At 48.2% G+C, this 16,698-nt stretch overlaps 1 protein-coding gene across 2 annotated transcripts in view; it reads right to left on the bottom strand.

The window, feature by feature from the left end:
- Positions 1-47: 47 nt before the first annotated feature.
- Positions 48-16,698, bottom strand: part of IL17RD (interleukin 17 receptor D) — a 69,899-nt gene continuing 53,248 nt past the window's right edge. For both annotated transcript variants that reach the window (XM_017343892.3, XM_002713259.5), the window contains exons 6-13: positions 16,080-16,124; positions 15,829-15,980; positions 13,982-14,047; positions 12,954-13,008; positions 12,342-12,452; positions 11,106-11,290; positions 7,370-8,300; positions 48-6,591 (exon numbers count right to left, since the gene is read on the bottom strand). In XM_017343892.3, coding sequence (XP_017199381.3) covers positions 6,479-6,591; positions 7,370-8,300; positions 11,106-11,290; positions 12,342-12,452; positions 12,954-13,008; positions 13,982-14,047; positions 15,829-15,980; positions 16,080-16,124 — 1,658 coding nt within the window. In that variant the 3' untranslated portion in view covers positions 48-6,478. The remainder of the gene's footprint in view (positions 6,592-7,369; positions 8,301-11,105; positions 11,291-12,341; positions 12,453-12,953; positions 13,009-13,981; positions 14,048-15,828; positions 15,981-16,079; positions 16,125-16,698) is intronic.

Here is a 16,698-nt window from a genome sequence, read left to right as displayed (position 1 = left end):
TACTTCAAGAAGCAGGAAAGATACTCAGAAATAAGGAAACACTAGTCTTAAAAACAAAACATTTTATTTCAATGCAGAAATTCTAGAGTACAAAACCATTTTGCAAACGTTAGCTGTGCTCTACCATCACCTATTCACAAACTTCTGTACAAATCAATTAAGGCATTCATGTAAAAACTGTCAATACACAGCATGCTACTCCTGCCAACCAGGGCTCACTGTCCCACCAGACCCCAGCACAGACTTAACAATGAGGCACCCAAGGATGCCAGTCCCGCCGTGTTCCACAGGCTTCCCCACAAGGACACAGTGCGAACTTTCGCAGGAAAAAGGACAATCTTTTCTCAACAGTGAAAATCAGTTACTCGCTAAATGAACACATCTGGTTTTCAACAGAAGGTTTTTGCTGCTGTCCAGACTCTCCATGCTTTTTTCGTGAGAGGAAAAAATCATTTTATATAACAGATAAGCACAAGCTAGGGTAATCCAAGGGCAACATTTCTGTATCACTCTGGCTGCCCATTGTGTCTACGTCACTTGCACATGGAAGAATGGCCCTTGGCATCCTCTCAGCTGCCGTCTTGCAGGATCTAAACACCTGACATGCCGTCGGCTGTCAGACTTTCCTGAGGGGACAAAGCCCAGTGCTTGGTCAACTCTGAGCCAAGGCTCAGGCTCTTTTAAGTCACAGAACATGTTCTGGAGGCATCTGTGGTCCCAGTTAAAATTTCAGGGAGGCACCAAAGGCCAGGAGGGAAGACAACTGGCCAAACCCCTCCAGAGTCCCTCTGGGGGTAGGGGGAGATTCTACTGTGGTGAAGTAGCCTTCCAATGGGAAAGTGGCACTGAGCAACTTTCTGTCGTCACCTCACCAGTGGTTAAATTGAAGTCGGCACCATTTAAAGATCTCGTGAGTCACTACATAAAGGCAACATGTAGAGATAGGTAAAAATAGACCCCGAAACTGGGGGAGGGGTAGCCGCCACACCGAGGCTGAGAGCTGGTCTTGCAGCAGCTGAGGAGTGACACGAAACCTATCAGGAATGAGCACCAAGTGTCTGACCTCAGCCCCCGCGACAAAGCGACTCTCACCAACAAGGGAAAAAGCCAGGTGGCAGTGGGGTGATTCTCAGAATTAATATATGCCCTGCACCATGTTTTACAAGTGGCATTATGTGTTTAAGTGGTAAGAAGATCTGGGCACGGAAGAAATTCCCTGTAATCCTCACCCTGAGCTTGGCCTTCTCAAGGCACCGACGTGAATTAAGGCACCGAGGTTCTGTTTGGGCAACTAAACGGAGTGTGGCGCTGAGAAACAGAAGAGCAGTGAAGTTATTAAGCCGCTGCCAAACAAGAGCCGCAAAGAATGCTCTAAGTGGGGGGGATTATTTATCACTGAAATGAAAGCACCGGGGGATGACTTCACCGTGGTTTCCAGCCGCACGGAAGGTGACCAGCTGTTCTTTCTCCACTGCAGCCGGAACAAAAGGAAGCCGGTTTGAATTTCTGTAAGGAAGATGCCCCAAGAACTATCTGATCAGACTCCCATCCACAGCCGTATGTCTGGAATAATTCAGACGCAGCCCCATCGGACACCACGGAGGGCACACACTGGATCATCTACACTTTCCCCAGCCCCCAAATCCTGAAATTGGAACCAAAGCTATTGGCTTACCGGCAGACTTCCTTTTGTTTATTTTCACCCTGAGGCTGGAAAGGATGTGATATGGCGAGGATGACCCCAACCCCCAGGAGGACTCCTGGTATCTCCACATCAGGAAAAGCTTTGCTCTCTACACCCTTTCACGCCTCCCCAACAGTCAGTTCAGACCCTGCACAACAGAAGGTAACGCGAACACCTGGCCCTAGCGGAGGCAGCAGATTCCCTGCCTGACTCCCCACAAATGACTATTTTCCTAATTGCATCTTGGCCTACACTCAGAACTGCACACCATCTAAGAGAACAGTTATCCTCAACTGTGAATCAATCGGATTTTGAAATTAACAGCTGGCTTGCCTTTCTCTGAAGATAACTATGAAATCTAAGAAGCAATCAAAACATTTCAAATATACTTAGAATCATATCAAATTCCTTTGGCGGGAGGACAGGAGAAAGAAAAGGTCTGGCTACTGGCTGCATTTAGCAGGAGCATTTCTGGGGGCACCAGACATCTGTAATTACCATGGATGTCCTTTGCTCATCTTGAAAGGCAGAGGTCACGGACAGGCAGCTCTGTGGGCCAGGTCAGGTCTGTGTGTGCTGTGGGGCCTGTTCAAATTCTTAAAACATTCAGTTGCTGTGGTTTGCCCCTCTGCAAATCCATGTTATTTAGTCCCCATTGTGAGGTATTAAGAGGGTGGGAACTTAATCAGGCAATGACATTTGGAATTGGGGGAAGGGGGATGATAGGAGGTAATCAGGATTTTACAAGACCATCAGGGTGGGATTTCCTTGACTGAGTATTTGTGGCTTCCTGGGGAAGTGGAGGAAGACACTGACCAGGTAACACACACATACACACACACACACACACACACACCTCTCACCACATTATACTCTGCATTGCCTCTGGACTCTGCCAGCCAGGTGGCCAACTCTACATGTTGACCTCCAGAACCATGAAATACACTTGATCTTAGCCAAAAGGCCGAGAAGCGATAGAACCATGAAATAAAATAAACCTCTTTTTCTTTTAACTTACCCAGTCTGTGGTAGTATTAGCAATAGAAAACAAACTAATACAATTGTAACCTTTTTTAAAAACCACAATTTTTTCATTTAAATATAAAAGATTCTTAACTTCTCTTGAAAAAATGGGAAGATCAGGAAATACTACACAGCCACAATCAGTTGGAATAGTCGTCCCCTGTAGGCTGGATGGGAGCTCTTCGGTTTGCCACAGTCACCACCATTCCTTATTGTCTCTCTGACACTGAGAAGGTGTAACATTGCCATGAGATTTTCCTATACCTGACCTGATGTGCTGGTACTCACTGAAGGCAAAAGGTCTGCTAATTAAGACCAGCAGTCTTTAAATAATACACAGAATCACTGGTAACCTTCACATTGCTATTATCTCTCTCCAGCAAAGACAAAAAGAATAATTCTTCTCTCGTTACGAAGGCCAAATTAGTGCTGAGGAGTCACAGACTTTGTTTTGGAAGGGGGTTGCATCACTTCTAGGAATAAAAATGCCCCCCCCCCCCCACAGCAGGAGCTATGGCACAGCAGGTAAAGCCGCCACCTGCAGTGCCAACATTCCCCTATGGGCACCAGTTTGAGCCCTGGCTGCCCCACTTCCAATCCAGCTCCTTGCTATGGCCTGGGAAAGCAGTGGAAGGCCCAAGTCCTTGGGCCCCTGAACCGGTGTGGAAAACCCAGAAGAAGCTCCTAGCTCCAAATGGGCCCAGCTCTGGCTGTTGCAGCCATTTGGGGAGTGCGCCAGTGGATGGAAGACTTCTCTCTCTCTCTACCTCTCCTTCTTTCTGTGTGTAACTCTGCCTTTGAAATAAATAAATAGATCTTTTTTAAAAATGCACCCTACTCCCTGCCACAGTTTCTTTTAAAAAATGCTCAACTCCAAAAAAAGAAAAAAGCTCTAAAACTCCTAAAACCCTCATTTCTGGAGGGACAGTTCTCCGGTTTATTTTACATATATGTCAGAGGACCCAAGACCAGGAGTTGGTTTAAAAAAAAAAAAAACTAACTAACTAGCTTGTGGCTGTGAAGTTGCAAGAATGAACCCTGACGAAGGGACACACACTTAACTACTCATAATTTACTACATATGGATCCCAATGATGTTATCTTTGTCAAAGACAGCTTTTCAAACTTAACTGGGGCTGTATTCACTTACTGTCAACCAAAAACCAGCTTGGACTTCATGGCCTGATCTCATTTTTGGCTCAAAATACAATTTCTTGGCTGGGTCCCCACCTGAACATCTAGGCCTGCACTAAACTGAGTTCTGATTCTTCCTGGAGACCAGTGTCATCCGAAGGTTCAAGATGGAGGCCTCCCGAGACTCTGCAGCACGCAGCTGAGCCCTCTGCCATGTGGCAGCCTCCAGGAGAAGGGCACACCTTCACTTGGGCTCCACTCAGCCTCGGGCAAGGCTGGCTGTGGCAGGTGCCACCCCGTCCGGGAGGTCAAGCTGCTAGCTCCTCTCCTTGAGCTACCGGCAGGCTCTTGGGTTTCCTGGTACCCTGGACTCACCCTGGTCTCCTCCCTACAGGACACCTTCTAACTTCACTACACAAACCTTTTTTCTCAGGATCAAAGCCTTTCGTTGAGATCATTCCCACTGTCTAATTCCTGCTTCCCCAATATTTTAAAGCCTGGGAGACTTGGCAGAACATTTTTTCTGAATTCCATGTTATCATTTCCATTCTCTGGGACAACTTCTGAGACCAAAAAATAAAATTAAAAAAAATTTTTAAAAAAAGCAGCTATGTTTAAAACAGATGTTTTGCCTTAATCTACAAGACAACTATTTCCATTTCTACCTCCCCATTCTGCACGAATGAAGCACAACTAGGAAGCTGGACTTAACTTGCTGAGTCTGGCAATCACACCGTAGTTTCATTATTTGGCATGGTAGAGTTTGAGACTGTCAGTTAGAAACACTAATAAGTATCCAAACCTTAAATCCAAACCAAAACATCACTTGATTTTTGGACCAGCACACTCTTTGTCTCTTCCATTTTCATTACAAGTGAGTTCACCAGCCAGCACTCTGCCCACACCCTTGGGGTCCAGTTAGTGGGTCTGCCCATTGGGTCCTGGAAGCTACTTTCTCACATGCAAAGCTGAATATTGGCCTAGAAGTGGCTCCTACTGGCTCCCTCAGGGCACGAAAGCCCTCTTAAAGAGAAACCTGCTCAAGTTCTTTCCAGTGCATTCTGCTACGTTTGCAAACCTCCTTCACAGAACGGATGCCCAGGAGGAAATGGCGAGGTGACCAGCTGTGAGCAGGAGCTCTGCCCAAGTCCCAGACTCCAGGGAGACAACACACCGCATGTCTCCTGCGACAAGATGCCTGGTTTTATGGGGAGACAGTCTTGCAGCTCCCTGGCTCTCCCTCAGAGCAGCTGCAGGAAATTTGATGCCGAAGAACAGACGAGCACATTCTTCTAAGAAGCTGCCAGCTGCCTTTTCAGAGCAGGGAGTAGGGCTTTAGAATTCAAAATACACACAAACCTCATCTTCCCGGCAAGGGTACGAGCCTTGCTCCCCCACCTGCCGAGCAAGAATCTGGGAAGGGCAGTCCTGTCCAGGCCACCTCCCTCCCTGCCTCAGGATGCTTCTCCACACCCTCTTCACGCAGGTTCTGTTTGATGAGGCAGTGAGAACCATGGTCCCGGGTCATTGCTACTTGCTGATCAACAAACAGGATGAGGACAATTGCTTTTCCTTTGGAAACTGAAATTCTATGGAGAAGGCACTCACAAAAACAGAATAGTTTACTTTGGTGGCAGTCTCCTTTCCACCCCCCTAAAAAGACATTTGTTGCTAATCAAAACCAGGTCGGCAGATTCGCTGGCCACCACCTCCACATACTGCTCAAGTCTGGTGAATTCTGCTACCTAATACTCAGAATCCAGCTTTACACCAGAAGGCCAACCAAACCACAACTTCCAATAATGCAGCCCAGCTGGATATCAGTCTCTTAAAATAAACTTCCAGGCACCCACATCTGAGATACACACAACAAACATAAGCCAGGGAGACTTGGCCAGCAGCGCTGGCACCTGCAATGATGCCTACTCAGACCAAGAGGAGGCGCTGTGTGCTGTGGGTCTGGTGCCTCCTGCATGTTGACCAACCCCTCTCCGATGAACTGGTCCAGATGGTCGGCCTGGCCCTGGGGCCCCCACCTCAGCCAGCCACACCACCCAGCAATACAAAAGGACTGTTTTATAAAAGGTGACTGTACATTCAGTTACATTTTTACCCTTTGACTCAAAGCGTATTTAACATGCATGGCATAGTCAGTTCCACGCCAACACAGGACAGGAACATCATCTGCAATATAACACAGGTTCCAGGTAGACCAGCACGTGATTTCTGTGTCGCAGGATACACAAAGTGCTTCTTCCGCAAAGCATTTCAAATCAAAGTAGCCAACAGGCAGAGGGCACAGAGTTCAGTAGAGTCTGAATGATCAGTGCAGATATTCTCCTGTTTCTCTTTACATGTTTGCTCTCTCCATCCTGAAACAGGCTCCGGTCCAAGGCCTGACCTAGTGTGGCAAGCTGCTGTCAGACCACAGACACGCCTTGCAGAGTTCCATAGGGATTTAGAAAATTGGACACTTTGACAAGCTATTTGGTAGAGTGTTGGAACAAAGGGGAGCAAGTATTGGCCAGAACTTCACTCCAAATATCCTTGGATGAGACCTCAGCTCCAGCAGGCCATGCAACCAGAGATGAACTGAGGAACCAGTTAAAGTGGCAATGCTTAGACTCTTCCGTTTTGTTACAAAGGGGCCACCGCGTGAAATTCATCAGTGTAGGTATGGCAGCCAAGTTCTGCTTTGCATGCCCCAGAGGCCAGGAGCTTGGAAGGAAGAGCAGGCGGCTCCTCCTCACCTAAGGAGAGAAGAGAAGACAAAGCCACACAGTCATTGCATTTCACTGGACAGGCACTCATGCCACTGCATGACTGGCCTATGGGCTTTCAACATATGAGGCAGTCATTCCAAACAGCTCAGGATGGAGCACTCTACACCTCTTAACAGCTTCTAGTCTCCAAGGTGAGGCCAGAAGAGACCTTCCTTGAAGATCAAGGGTTTGCGTGCAAAATTCCAACTAATTGCAGGCATGGTAGGGAGCAGTCTGAAATGGCATCCTGCAGGGGCTTTCTGGGAAAGCGAGCCCTCCTGCACAGCATTCTTCCCCTACCTAGGGCCCTGTGCTGAGTTAGGATGGAGAAAAGACTGTTCCAATGAACCCCAGGCTCAACAAATGCGGATTCAAATGGAAGAGCAGGGGGTAGTAAGCATTGCAGACCCCAACAAAACACGGATTCACAGATCCTTTCCAACGCTCTTGAGACCTGATGTGTTTTGGAATTTAGCTATTTTTGGACTTAAGAAAGAAAACACAATACACATCTAGTGTGTTAAGTTAACACTCCTTGCAGGGTCTCAACAGCTCACCGTATTTTTCCATCATTATTTCTGCAGCTCAAACATGTGGTTAGTCCCACTACCTTGGATCAAGTTTATCAAAGGAGCTGGGTTACTTCCTATCAGGTTTCACTGCCCAATGAGGAAGCACCAAAATAACGGGGTGAGGGGTGGGGGAAGGGCTTTAATGGATTTCAGAAGCATGGCCAAAGGCTGAGGCCTGTATCAGGGAGCCTTACCCAGGCCTGATGAGGAGGACACGCTCTCGGTCAGCGAAGACGTTTCTGTCTGGTCAGCCGAGAGTCCCTCCATCAGAGGCAGGGACAGCTCCGACGAGGGCACGGACGAGTCGTAGATGCCAGAGTCCCGCGGCATATCCGAGGGGCTGCCGCCTTTCACCGGGTGCAGCAGGGGCTGCAGGGAGGAGCCGCCGTCGGTGGCCGGCCGGGCCTCCATGTCTTCGTCCAGGTTCTCCTGGTGCGAGTCTGCCGGCCCGGTTGCCCCAAGGGCGGCCGACTCAGCCTTTACGCAGAAGTCGCTCTCGGGGCCTGGTTTGCCCACAACATCGTTTAAAACCAAGCCTGAGTCGAACTTCTCCAGGACGGGCTCCCGGTAGCGCAATGGGGGCGGATGGAAGGGGACGAACTGCTTCTCAAACCAGTCGGGCTCCTCGTCAATAAACTGGTGCATGTTGCAAATGGCGACGTACAGGGAGCGGCCCGCCTTGCTCCGGAAGTAGTTCCTTCTGCTGCCGGGTCCCGGATGCTGCGCCGGCTCCTGCAGCCCATGGTCTCGGGAGTGCAGGTGGGAGCAGAGCTGTGGAAGGTTGTCCATGAGTTTGTACTTGGTACTCAGGTCCAGGACGCCGGGGACATCTCCCTCGCAGGAATAGTCGAAGTAAACGGCAATGAACTTGCTGAGCGCTCCGGAGGAGCTCTGCTTGGCTTGGCGGAGCTTCTCGGCTATGGCCGACACGGCCACCAGGAAGAGTTCCCCCTTCCCGCAGCCTCGGCCACTTCCTTTGTGTTTGTAGTTCTTCTTGTCCACGAAGTACTTCATGCCTTTGGAACACACCACGATGATGAACTGTGCCTCGTGGATCTTCTGGATGACCCATTCCCGCTGTCCCTCTCTGCAGAGGCTCAAGTCTTCCCACAGGTCCAGAACCACCTGCCCAGGGGACAAGGAACGTCACTCAGCACACACAACAGTCAGGAAGAAGCACCGAGTAATAGGAAGCAAAGTGTTAGATAGAGGTCAGGGCGCGGGTCCCTGAACCATTGTAAGCATGACTGTGCAGGCTCTGGGTTACTGGGCACCAGGGAACAGCTACTATTCCACTGATGGTCACACACCAGGCCTCTCAAGGGCATGCTTCCCACAGCTTATTTTAGCGTCCTGTGAGGTCATTAGCATTCCCAAGGTACAAGCCCTTCAACCCAAAGGGAAGATCTGGGAGGGACGCTGGGTGGGGGAGTCCCTGACAAAGGGGTGGGAAGTAGGCACTTGTGATCTCTCAGGGGGTTTCACCTTCTCAGGCCCCTTTCATCTGATTCTGCTCCCAACACTTCTTGCTTATTGTGTTGGCATCTTTTCTTCTGTAGTTTAGAAACTACTTCCCCATGGCCATGACCAAACATGGCCGCCACAGTCCCTCACAGAAGAAGGGCATGCTGAAATGACTTTGTTCCCTTCTTTCACTCTAAGATGTTACCCAGGGTAAGATAGTCCCTAATATACATCCATTTGTTGAAAATAATCCTGAGTCACCTTATGCAAGGGCACTTCCAAAAGTTTATTGAGGGGCCAGCACTGTGGTGTAGTGGGGTAAAGCCACCACCTGCTGCGCTGGGTACTCACATGAGTTCAATTTGAGTTCTAGCTGCTCCTCTTTCTATCTATCTCCCTGCTAATGTGCCTGGGGAAGCAGCAGAAGATGGTCCAAGTCCTTGGGCCCCTGCACACAAGTGGGAGACCCAAATGGGTGTCCTGGCTTCTGGCTTTGGTCTGGTCCAGGCCTGGTAGTTGCAGCCATTTGGGGAGTGAACCAGGGGATAAAAGGCCCCTCTCTCTCTGTCTATGCCTCTCCCTGTAACTCTGACTTCCAAATAATACAAATCTTTTTAAAAAAAGAAGTTCATGGAAAATGAAATAAAAGTAAGTTTACTTTGGTGCAAAAAATTTATGAAAGCCCTGCATACTTTTTCTTAATTTGCATGGATTTCAAAATTGTTTTGCAACAAATGAAACTTACCTCTTGAATTTCATTGTCCACAAATTTTGTGAAGTTTATATAGATGAAACACTTAAAAACTGTTCCAATCTTTGACCCAGCAATTCTATTTTCAGGCATCTTTCCTTAATAAATCATCAGAAAAAGAGCACTACTGAACTACTAAGATGTTTAACAACTTGAATTAACTCAGTTTTGGTGAATCAATATTATTGATTTTACCCTGCTGTTTAAAATTACAGTTTATGAAGAACTGCTAATAGTGGAGAAAAAGTATTAAGTAAAGAGAATAGCTCCAATCTGCCCACAAAGCAAAACTGTATGTGTAGGTTCGTCCATGCAGAGAAAGGCTGGATGAGAGTGCAACAAATATTAACTGTGGTTCTTCTTTCTCCAGGTTGGTATTACAGGCAATTTTTAAATCTGTCATCCGGTTCTGGTTTCTACATTTTCTACAGTAAACACTACACTCAGAAATGTTAAGACAGTTTCCCCCAGAGGCTAATTACTTGCAAAACAGAACACACTGGGCCCATCCGTGGTATGTGAAGACAGTGCGTGCCACCCCCTGCAGTCTGCAGTTGTTCCAGTGGGTGCTGATCTGCCAAGGTCAGTGCTTTCTCACAGACGGAAGCCGGGCTAGCCTTGTAACGATGCTTTGTTGACACCAGGGGGCAGCGTCGCCCCACGGAGGGATTCTCAGAGCCACCACTAGGCGTTTTCACCTCACAAATTAACTCCCAATTAAATTACTGAACAGTTAGTGCATTTTTAAGAAACAGGGTGTGTGCCTTTCAGACTCCACTCTAAAAATTAACATTATGACATCATAGAAAAGTTATATATTAACAGCTTAAGAAAGCAACTGAGAAACCAGAGCAGACAATTTGGGCCTTTGACACAGTACTGCTGTCTGAAGGCACCTCCTTCCTACCCCTGGTTCTCTCTGCCCACTGCCCTCCCCCCGCATGGCCAGTTTCTCCCATTCCATTCCTTTACACCAGTCAATGGCCAAACAACCTCACCTTCCCTCCAATGGTGGCCCCATTCCGCATTCCCCTCCTTAGCAAAGAACTGTCTAAACTCACTGCTTTACTCGTCACTCTCTGACCCTACAACACTCACTGGGATGTCTTGAGTGACTCCCGTGCCAGCTGCATATTCCTGTGGCAGCTGCAGTATGCTACTTTCTGCCACATGGGTGCCACTCAAGGCTTTTAAGCAGGCATGGTCAAGTGTTATGACATTTAGTGCTGGTGATGGCAGGGCAGCCTGGATGAGTACCAGACTATCTCCAGGGCTGGTGCTGTGGTGCAGCAGGTAAAGCTGCCACCTGCATTGCCAGCATCCCATGTGAGTACCAGCTTGAATCCTGACTGCTCCACTTCTGATCCAGTACCCTGCTGATGTGCCTGGGAAAGCAGCAGAGGAGGGCCCACATGCTTGGCTCCTGCTCCCATATAGGAGACCTGGAAGAAGCTCCTGGCTTCAGCCTGGCCCAGTCTTGGCTATAGCAGCCATTTGGGTAGGGAATCAGTAGACAGAGTATCTCTCTGTTTCTCTGCAACTCTGCCTTTCAAATAAACAAAATAAATCTTCAAATAAAAAAAAAAAAGGGAGGGATCTCCAATTTGCAAATGGTGGCAGTCGTCAAGGTCAGGTGTCACAGTAACCAGCCTGGAGGAGAGGCGAGGGCAGCAAGCAGAGTACCAGAGTGAAAGAAGTGACTTCAGATTCCGCACCTCACAGCCACAGAAGTCCTGGAGAAAGTAGGCGAAACACTGGACAACATTCATGTGATTCTGGCCGTCTTTACTGGAGTAGCAGAGGAAGACCTTCGGCCGCGGCCAGAGCCGCTCTCTGGGGAGAGCCGTGGTATACGTCGAGGACTCTGAGCTCTCCTCATCCAAATGTGAATATATGTTTTCTAGATGAGAAAAGAAAGGGCTGATAGCTATCTGCGAGCAACACTTTGTCCTGTTCCCTAACACTAGGAATCCCGTGCTATCTTCAAGAAAGAGCAGGGGGCCGGCGTCACGGCTTACTAGGCTAATCCTCTGCCTGTGGTGTCAGCAACCCTGGGTTCTAGTCCTGGTTGGGGGGCCAGATTCTGTCCCGGTTGCTCCTCTTCCAGTCCAGCTCTCTGCTGTGGCCCGGGAAGGCAGGGAGGATGGCCCAAGTGCTTGGGCCCTGAACCTGCATGGGAGACCAGGAGGAAGCGCCTGGCTCCTGGCTTCAGATTGGCGCAGCATGCTGGCCGTAGCGGCCATTTGTGGGGTGAACCAACGGAAGGAAGACCTTTCTCTGTCTCTTTCTCTTCTCTGTCTAACTCTGCCTGTAAAAAAAAAAAAAAAAAAAAGAGCAGGGGACACATCTGCCTGGAGCAGCCCTAAGCCCCCAGTTCTGTCGCACCTTGGGTCACCATGGTGAATGGGACAGCTGGTTTCTGCAGTGAAGCCAATAGTCAAAAATTGCTCCTATCCTCCAACTGACCTTGGACAAGCTGAGAAATGCAGCACAGGACACACGGGTTGGCAGCCAGCAGTGCCAGGTGCACCTCCTGTGACTAGGCATCAGCAGGGTGCCTAAAGTTTTTATTGGGGTCTAACTTACAAAGGTGAAGTGCCCGAACCTTCAGGTCACCTTGTGGTGGGTTTTATGATAAGTAGACACCTGGGTGACCCCCACCCAGCTCCCTCGCAAGGCTCTTTTTTGACACCTGAGAGGTCCTTTAGGCCTTTCAATGTATTATGCTGAGCTGGAGAATAGAATCATGCCTGTCCCTTCAGTGGTTCCTGAGGGTAGAAAGCCAAATATTTGGATCTAGGGAAGCACAGCAGCCAGGGAACTAACCAGAGTTCTAAAGGAACCAGGAGCCCCCAGTCTCACTGTGCTGGCAAAGGCCCAGGCCTGCGCCTTCTGGGGCGGGGAGGAGGGGCGGGCAGGAGAGGGAGTGCGGCAGACACACAAAGAGATACCTTGTTGCTTCTTGCGGCACATCACAGTGAAGAGGGTTGCAAATGCCGAAATGACGACCAGGGGCACTGTAATGGCCACCGCCCTGATGGGCCCTGCCCACGGGGAGTGCACTGGGAGATTTCAGAGGGGGGAGAAAAACCATTTTTAGACTTCAGTATCAGAACACATTCAAAGATAACTACTTTTTTTGTTTGTTTCTTTTCAAGCATAAGCCACATGACAGGTTATCTGGGACCCCATTACCACCTTTCTCAGAGAGCTGATGTGGCAACTTTCAAAGGATTCAGCAGCTCATTTTTAAAGGATTGCAGGCAATGATTCACCAGTCAAGAGTCTGCTGGCACTGTAAATACCTCGGAGTGAGGAAACCTCTCCTCCCACTTTTCTTCCAAGGACAATTGACTATTTATTTGGTTTCCAGCCACACACACCATGCTGGCTTTGATCTTCCAGGCATCAACACCAGGGTGGAAGGAAAGTCAGATTTGATGGAACATCATTTAAGAGAGAGGAGCCGACTTTGTTTTTATAAATCATCAAGTACAGAAAGCAGCAGATACCTCGGTGAGCACGCAGGGGAGAGCCAACATTTCAAGCAGAACGACTCTTACCTGGCTTTAGGGCATAATGCATCACTTTTCTTGTTGTGTTAGTGTCATCTACCAGCTGCAAAACAGAGGATGCTGTGTTATTTCTTCTTCAAAGGGATAGCACCTCAACAAATTATGTCTACCAGAAAATGGGGGGAAATGACAGTTTCACTTGTTTTCCTTTAGTGGGAAGTGAGGGGTCAGTGGGACACCATGGAGGAGAACGGCTGAGCTAACAGCGAGGCTAGAGCCCATGTTCATTTACCAGGCAGAGACAGCTCATCTCCACTTCGCCAGCTCAAAACTGGAAACTCCATCAGGTTTCCTTTCATGAATCCAAAGGTTGTTTATGCACTGAAGAATGCAGCCAGCGAGTCCCACATTCTAACAATCCTCAGTTAAACTGGCACTCCTCCCACTGACTTCAATGGGCGTGCTTGCAGAAGGTGTGTCTATCCAAAGGCACACACTGCTGCCAGGGAATGCAAGAAGTAGCTGTTTCTACCAAAATGTGAAGACACATTGGATGTCTATGATATAGTGGGGCCATGGACCAACTCTGAACTTTCTTTTCTATTTTCCTTCTACTCCAAGATTTGAGGCCCCAGCCTGACACAGGAAAAGTCATCACAGAAAGGAGAAGAATCATATTTGTATGATTTTTGCCATGGTGCAAAGAACAGCAAGAGAAATCCTGGAGAAGTCTAGGAGGACATGACTCTGTTTTGCTATTCTAATACTAAAACACAACATTTTTAAAGCTAAAATTTTAAAAAGTTATCTTTGTAGTTGAAGGAATACAATATAGAAAATTTAAATAATGGATTATAGGGAGTATGTGGTTCCACAGTTACCTGAAATATTTAATGAAAAGATGAAGTATCGATTATGTCTAAACTCTTTTAAAAAGTATGGAAAACCATGAAAGCGCACAACTGTGCACATATTCATGGCTTGGACTGTTCGTGTTGAAAACAGCATTCTACATGAAGTGGATATGTTCAGTGAAATTAATAAGGCTTTCTTGAGTTCTATATATATCTGCATACCTCAATGATATAATCCCCTGGAGAAACATTCTGAAGGAGGCAGCTGGTTGTCTCTGTATTTTGTTCCTGCAAAGAAGCAAACAACAATTTCACAGTTCTCTTCTCTGAAGGTCACCAGGGCTTCTCCTCTGGAGCTGAAGCAGACCTGCCATCAGCGTCAGTCGCCCTTAGCCCACGATGTGATTAGATGGGGAGTAACTGTATTGAACTACCACATCTTATCTGAACTTCTCCAGGATAAAAGTTCCAGGGGAGCCCAGGACCCCCAGTCATATTCTATGCTTATCTGGTAGTACCCTCAGCAGGAACATTTGCTTTAAAACAAAGAAATCAGTTAGGATACCCTTTAATAAAAAAAAAAAAAAAAAAAAAAGGACAAGGGAAGACATTAAGTCTGTGTTTGCACATGCTTTATTTGCCATCACTTTAACATTCACCTTTGTTAGAAGGTCAGCGGTGGAGGTGAGAGGTGGCAGGAAAACAAGAGTACGACAGAGCTCCAACAGGAGCACACCTAGGGAGGGTCCTGGACCGCTGCCACCACAACCCAACAGCCTGAGTGTTTGCAGTCCTGTGAGCTTTCCCTTCCCCTGATAACCACCGGTGCAAGAACTTGCTTACTGAGCTCCTCTGTTTAACCTTGGCCTTGTGTATAAAACCAGGAGCCACTGAGTCGCTAGTGGCTTGGTGCTTAAGGTCTAGAAACTGTGACCTTGAGCCAGCCAGGTAACTCCCCCCACGGAGCCTCAGTTTCCCCATCTGTGAAGTGAGAACAGTGGAAGCCTGTGTTTCAGGCAAGGATTCAGGGGCTTAAAGCTCCAGGGCCTGCCATACAGTGAACACCCAATCAATGTACGAAATACAGCACAGCAAACATTTTATTCTTCTGATGCCCTGCCACATTTCCACCAGGCTTCATCACCACCAGGCAAGCTGGGATGCAGGTAACTGGGGAGTGAGAGGTCACGGCCAGAGGGCACTGAGACACATCCAGTGATGACAGCCTGAACCAGCGAAGCCTGATGTACACGTTCAGCCACCCAAAACTCAAGGGTCAGTATTTATGTTTTACATATATTTTCTAATTCTCTGAACTTTCAAACAGCTTTTACATTTTATTTCATTTTTTATTTAATTGAACAGAGAAGAAGGAAATAGAGACAGACGGACAGAAATCCCATTCCCTGATTCACTTCCCAAATGCTAGCAACGGCCATTGTAGACAGCAGAGATCTAATCCCTTGAGCCATCATCTGCTGCCTCATAGGGTACACACTGGTAGGAAGCTGGAATCTGGAGCTAGGGTATGGAACTCAGGTGTCCCAGTATGGAACGCTGGCATTTTAACTGGGATTTAAGTGCAAGGCCAAACGCTTGCCCCCAAGGAGTTACTTTAAAATACACTGGGGGCAGGAGGCAGGGTGGGAGGTGCCAAGGACGGGGAGGAGGGGCATGGTGGCATGGCTCAGCAAGTTAAGCCACTGCTTACCAAGCTGGCATCTAACAGTGGAGTGCCAGTTCGAGTCCTGTCTGCTCCACTTCTAATCCAGCTTCCTGCTAATGTGCTCGGGAAGACAGCGGCCAACTGCCCAAGCGCTTGGACTCTGCACCCATGTGGGAGACTGGTATGGAGTTCCTGGCTTCTGGCTTTGGCATAGGCCAGTCTCAGCTGTTATAGCCATGTGGAGAATGAACCAGCAGATGGAAGATCTCTCTACCTCTCTTTCTGTCTCTCCCTGTCACTCTGCCTTTCAAATAAATAAATCTTTTTAAACACACACACACACACACACACACACCACACACACACACACAAAGCATTACTTTGGGCACACCCAGCAGCTCACCTGCTTACAGGTCTTTCGTTTGAAGGGGCCTTCATGCTTTAGCTTGTAATGAAGATAGAAGAAACGGAAGCCAAAGCTGTGTGGCGCATGGTCGAAGGACACCTGCATGTCTGCACCATGCTGGGTGATATTCAGGTTCCGAGGCTTCCAGACTGGGAGGAAGAAGGAGCACAATGAGCACCCAAAGGCTGCCCAGCACCAGGCTGGTGGCAAGGGTTGGACACGTGACAGCTAAGAACAGCTCTACTCACAGGGTTTGCAGGCCAGGTTGTCCGGCTGCAGCAACAGGTCACAGGCTATTAGGAGAGAAACATATTTGTCAGCACTGAGCGAGTCCAACATTTTCCTCATCCCCCAAGTCAGTGAAATATAAACATACCAGGACCGGGTGCTGCTGGACAGGATATAAAATATATCAACTCAACCATGATTTTCCCTATGGTGAAAGTTGTATCTCAGGACTATTTACATGGCAGAACAGAACAACATGAATGCTGTTTATGCCACGTAAATGGAGACTGTTTGGGTGTCAAGTCGTCCGTATGTTTAAAGTTTGTCAGGATTTCAAGGCTGGCAGGGAAGGGCAGTGGAAGTGTGCTGGTGCCCCTAGGAGGCAGAGGCTGTCACGCTGTAAACAGATATGAGGCCAGCCCCTGCCCCGCCGCGGAGGTGTCGAGGCACAGGAGAATTCTGGAGTGGTTCTGGAACCTGTCACGGCTCTATTTTAACCTCCACCCACATCCTCATTTAAATTCCTTTTGATGGATTCTAAAAACATAGCACGCAGGATTCTCCCAGGCTGCAGTGTCCATGCTAAAAACCAGGTGCCAAAAGAGCAAGCTTTGAGGCAGGATTTTGAACACAATAAAA

Source organism: Oryctolagus cuniculus, chromosome 10 (assembly GCF_964237555.1).
Source record: "Oryctolagus cuniculus chromosome 10, mOryCun1.1, whole genome shotgun sequence".
Classification (NCBI taxonomy): domain Eukaryota; kingdom Metazoa; phylum Chordata; class Mammalia; order Lagomorpha; family Leporidae; genus Oryctolagus; species Oryctolagus cuniculus.
Note: the sequence above shows the minus strand (reverse complement) of the source record. Positions and strands in the feature narration are given on the sequence as shown.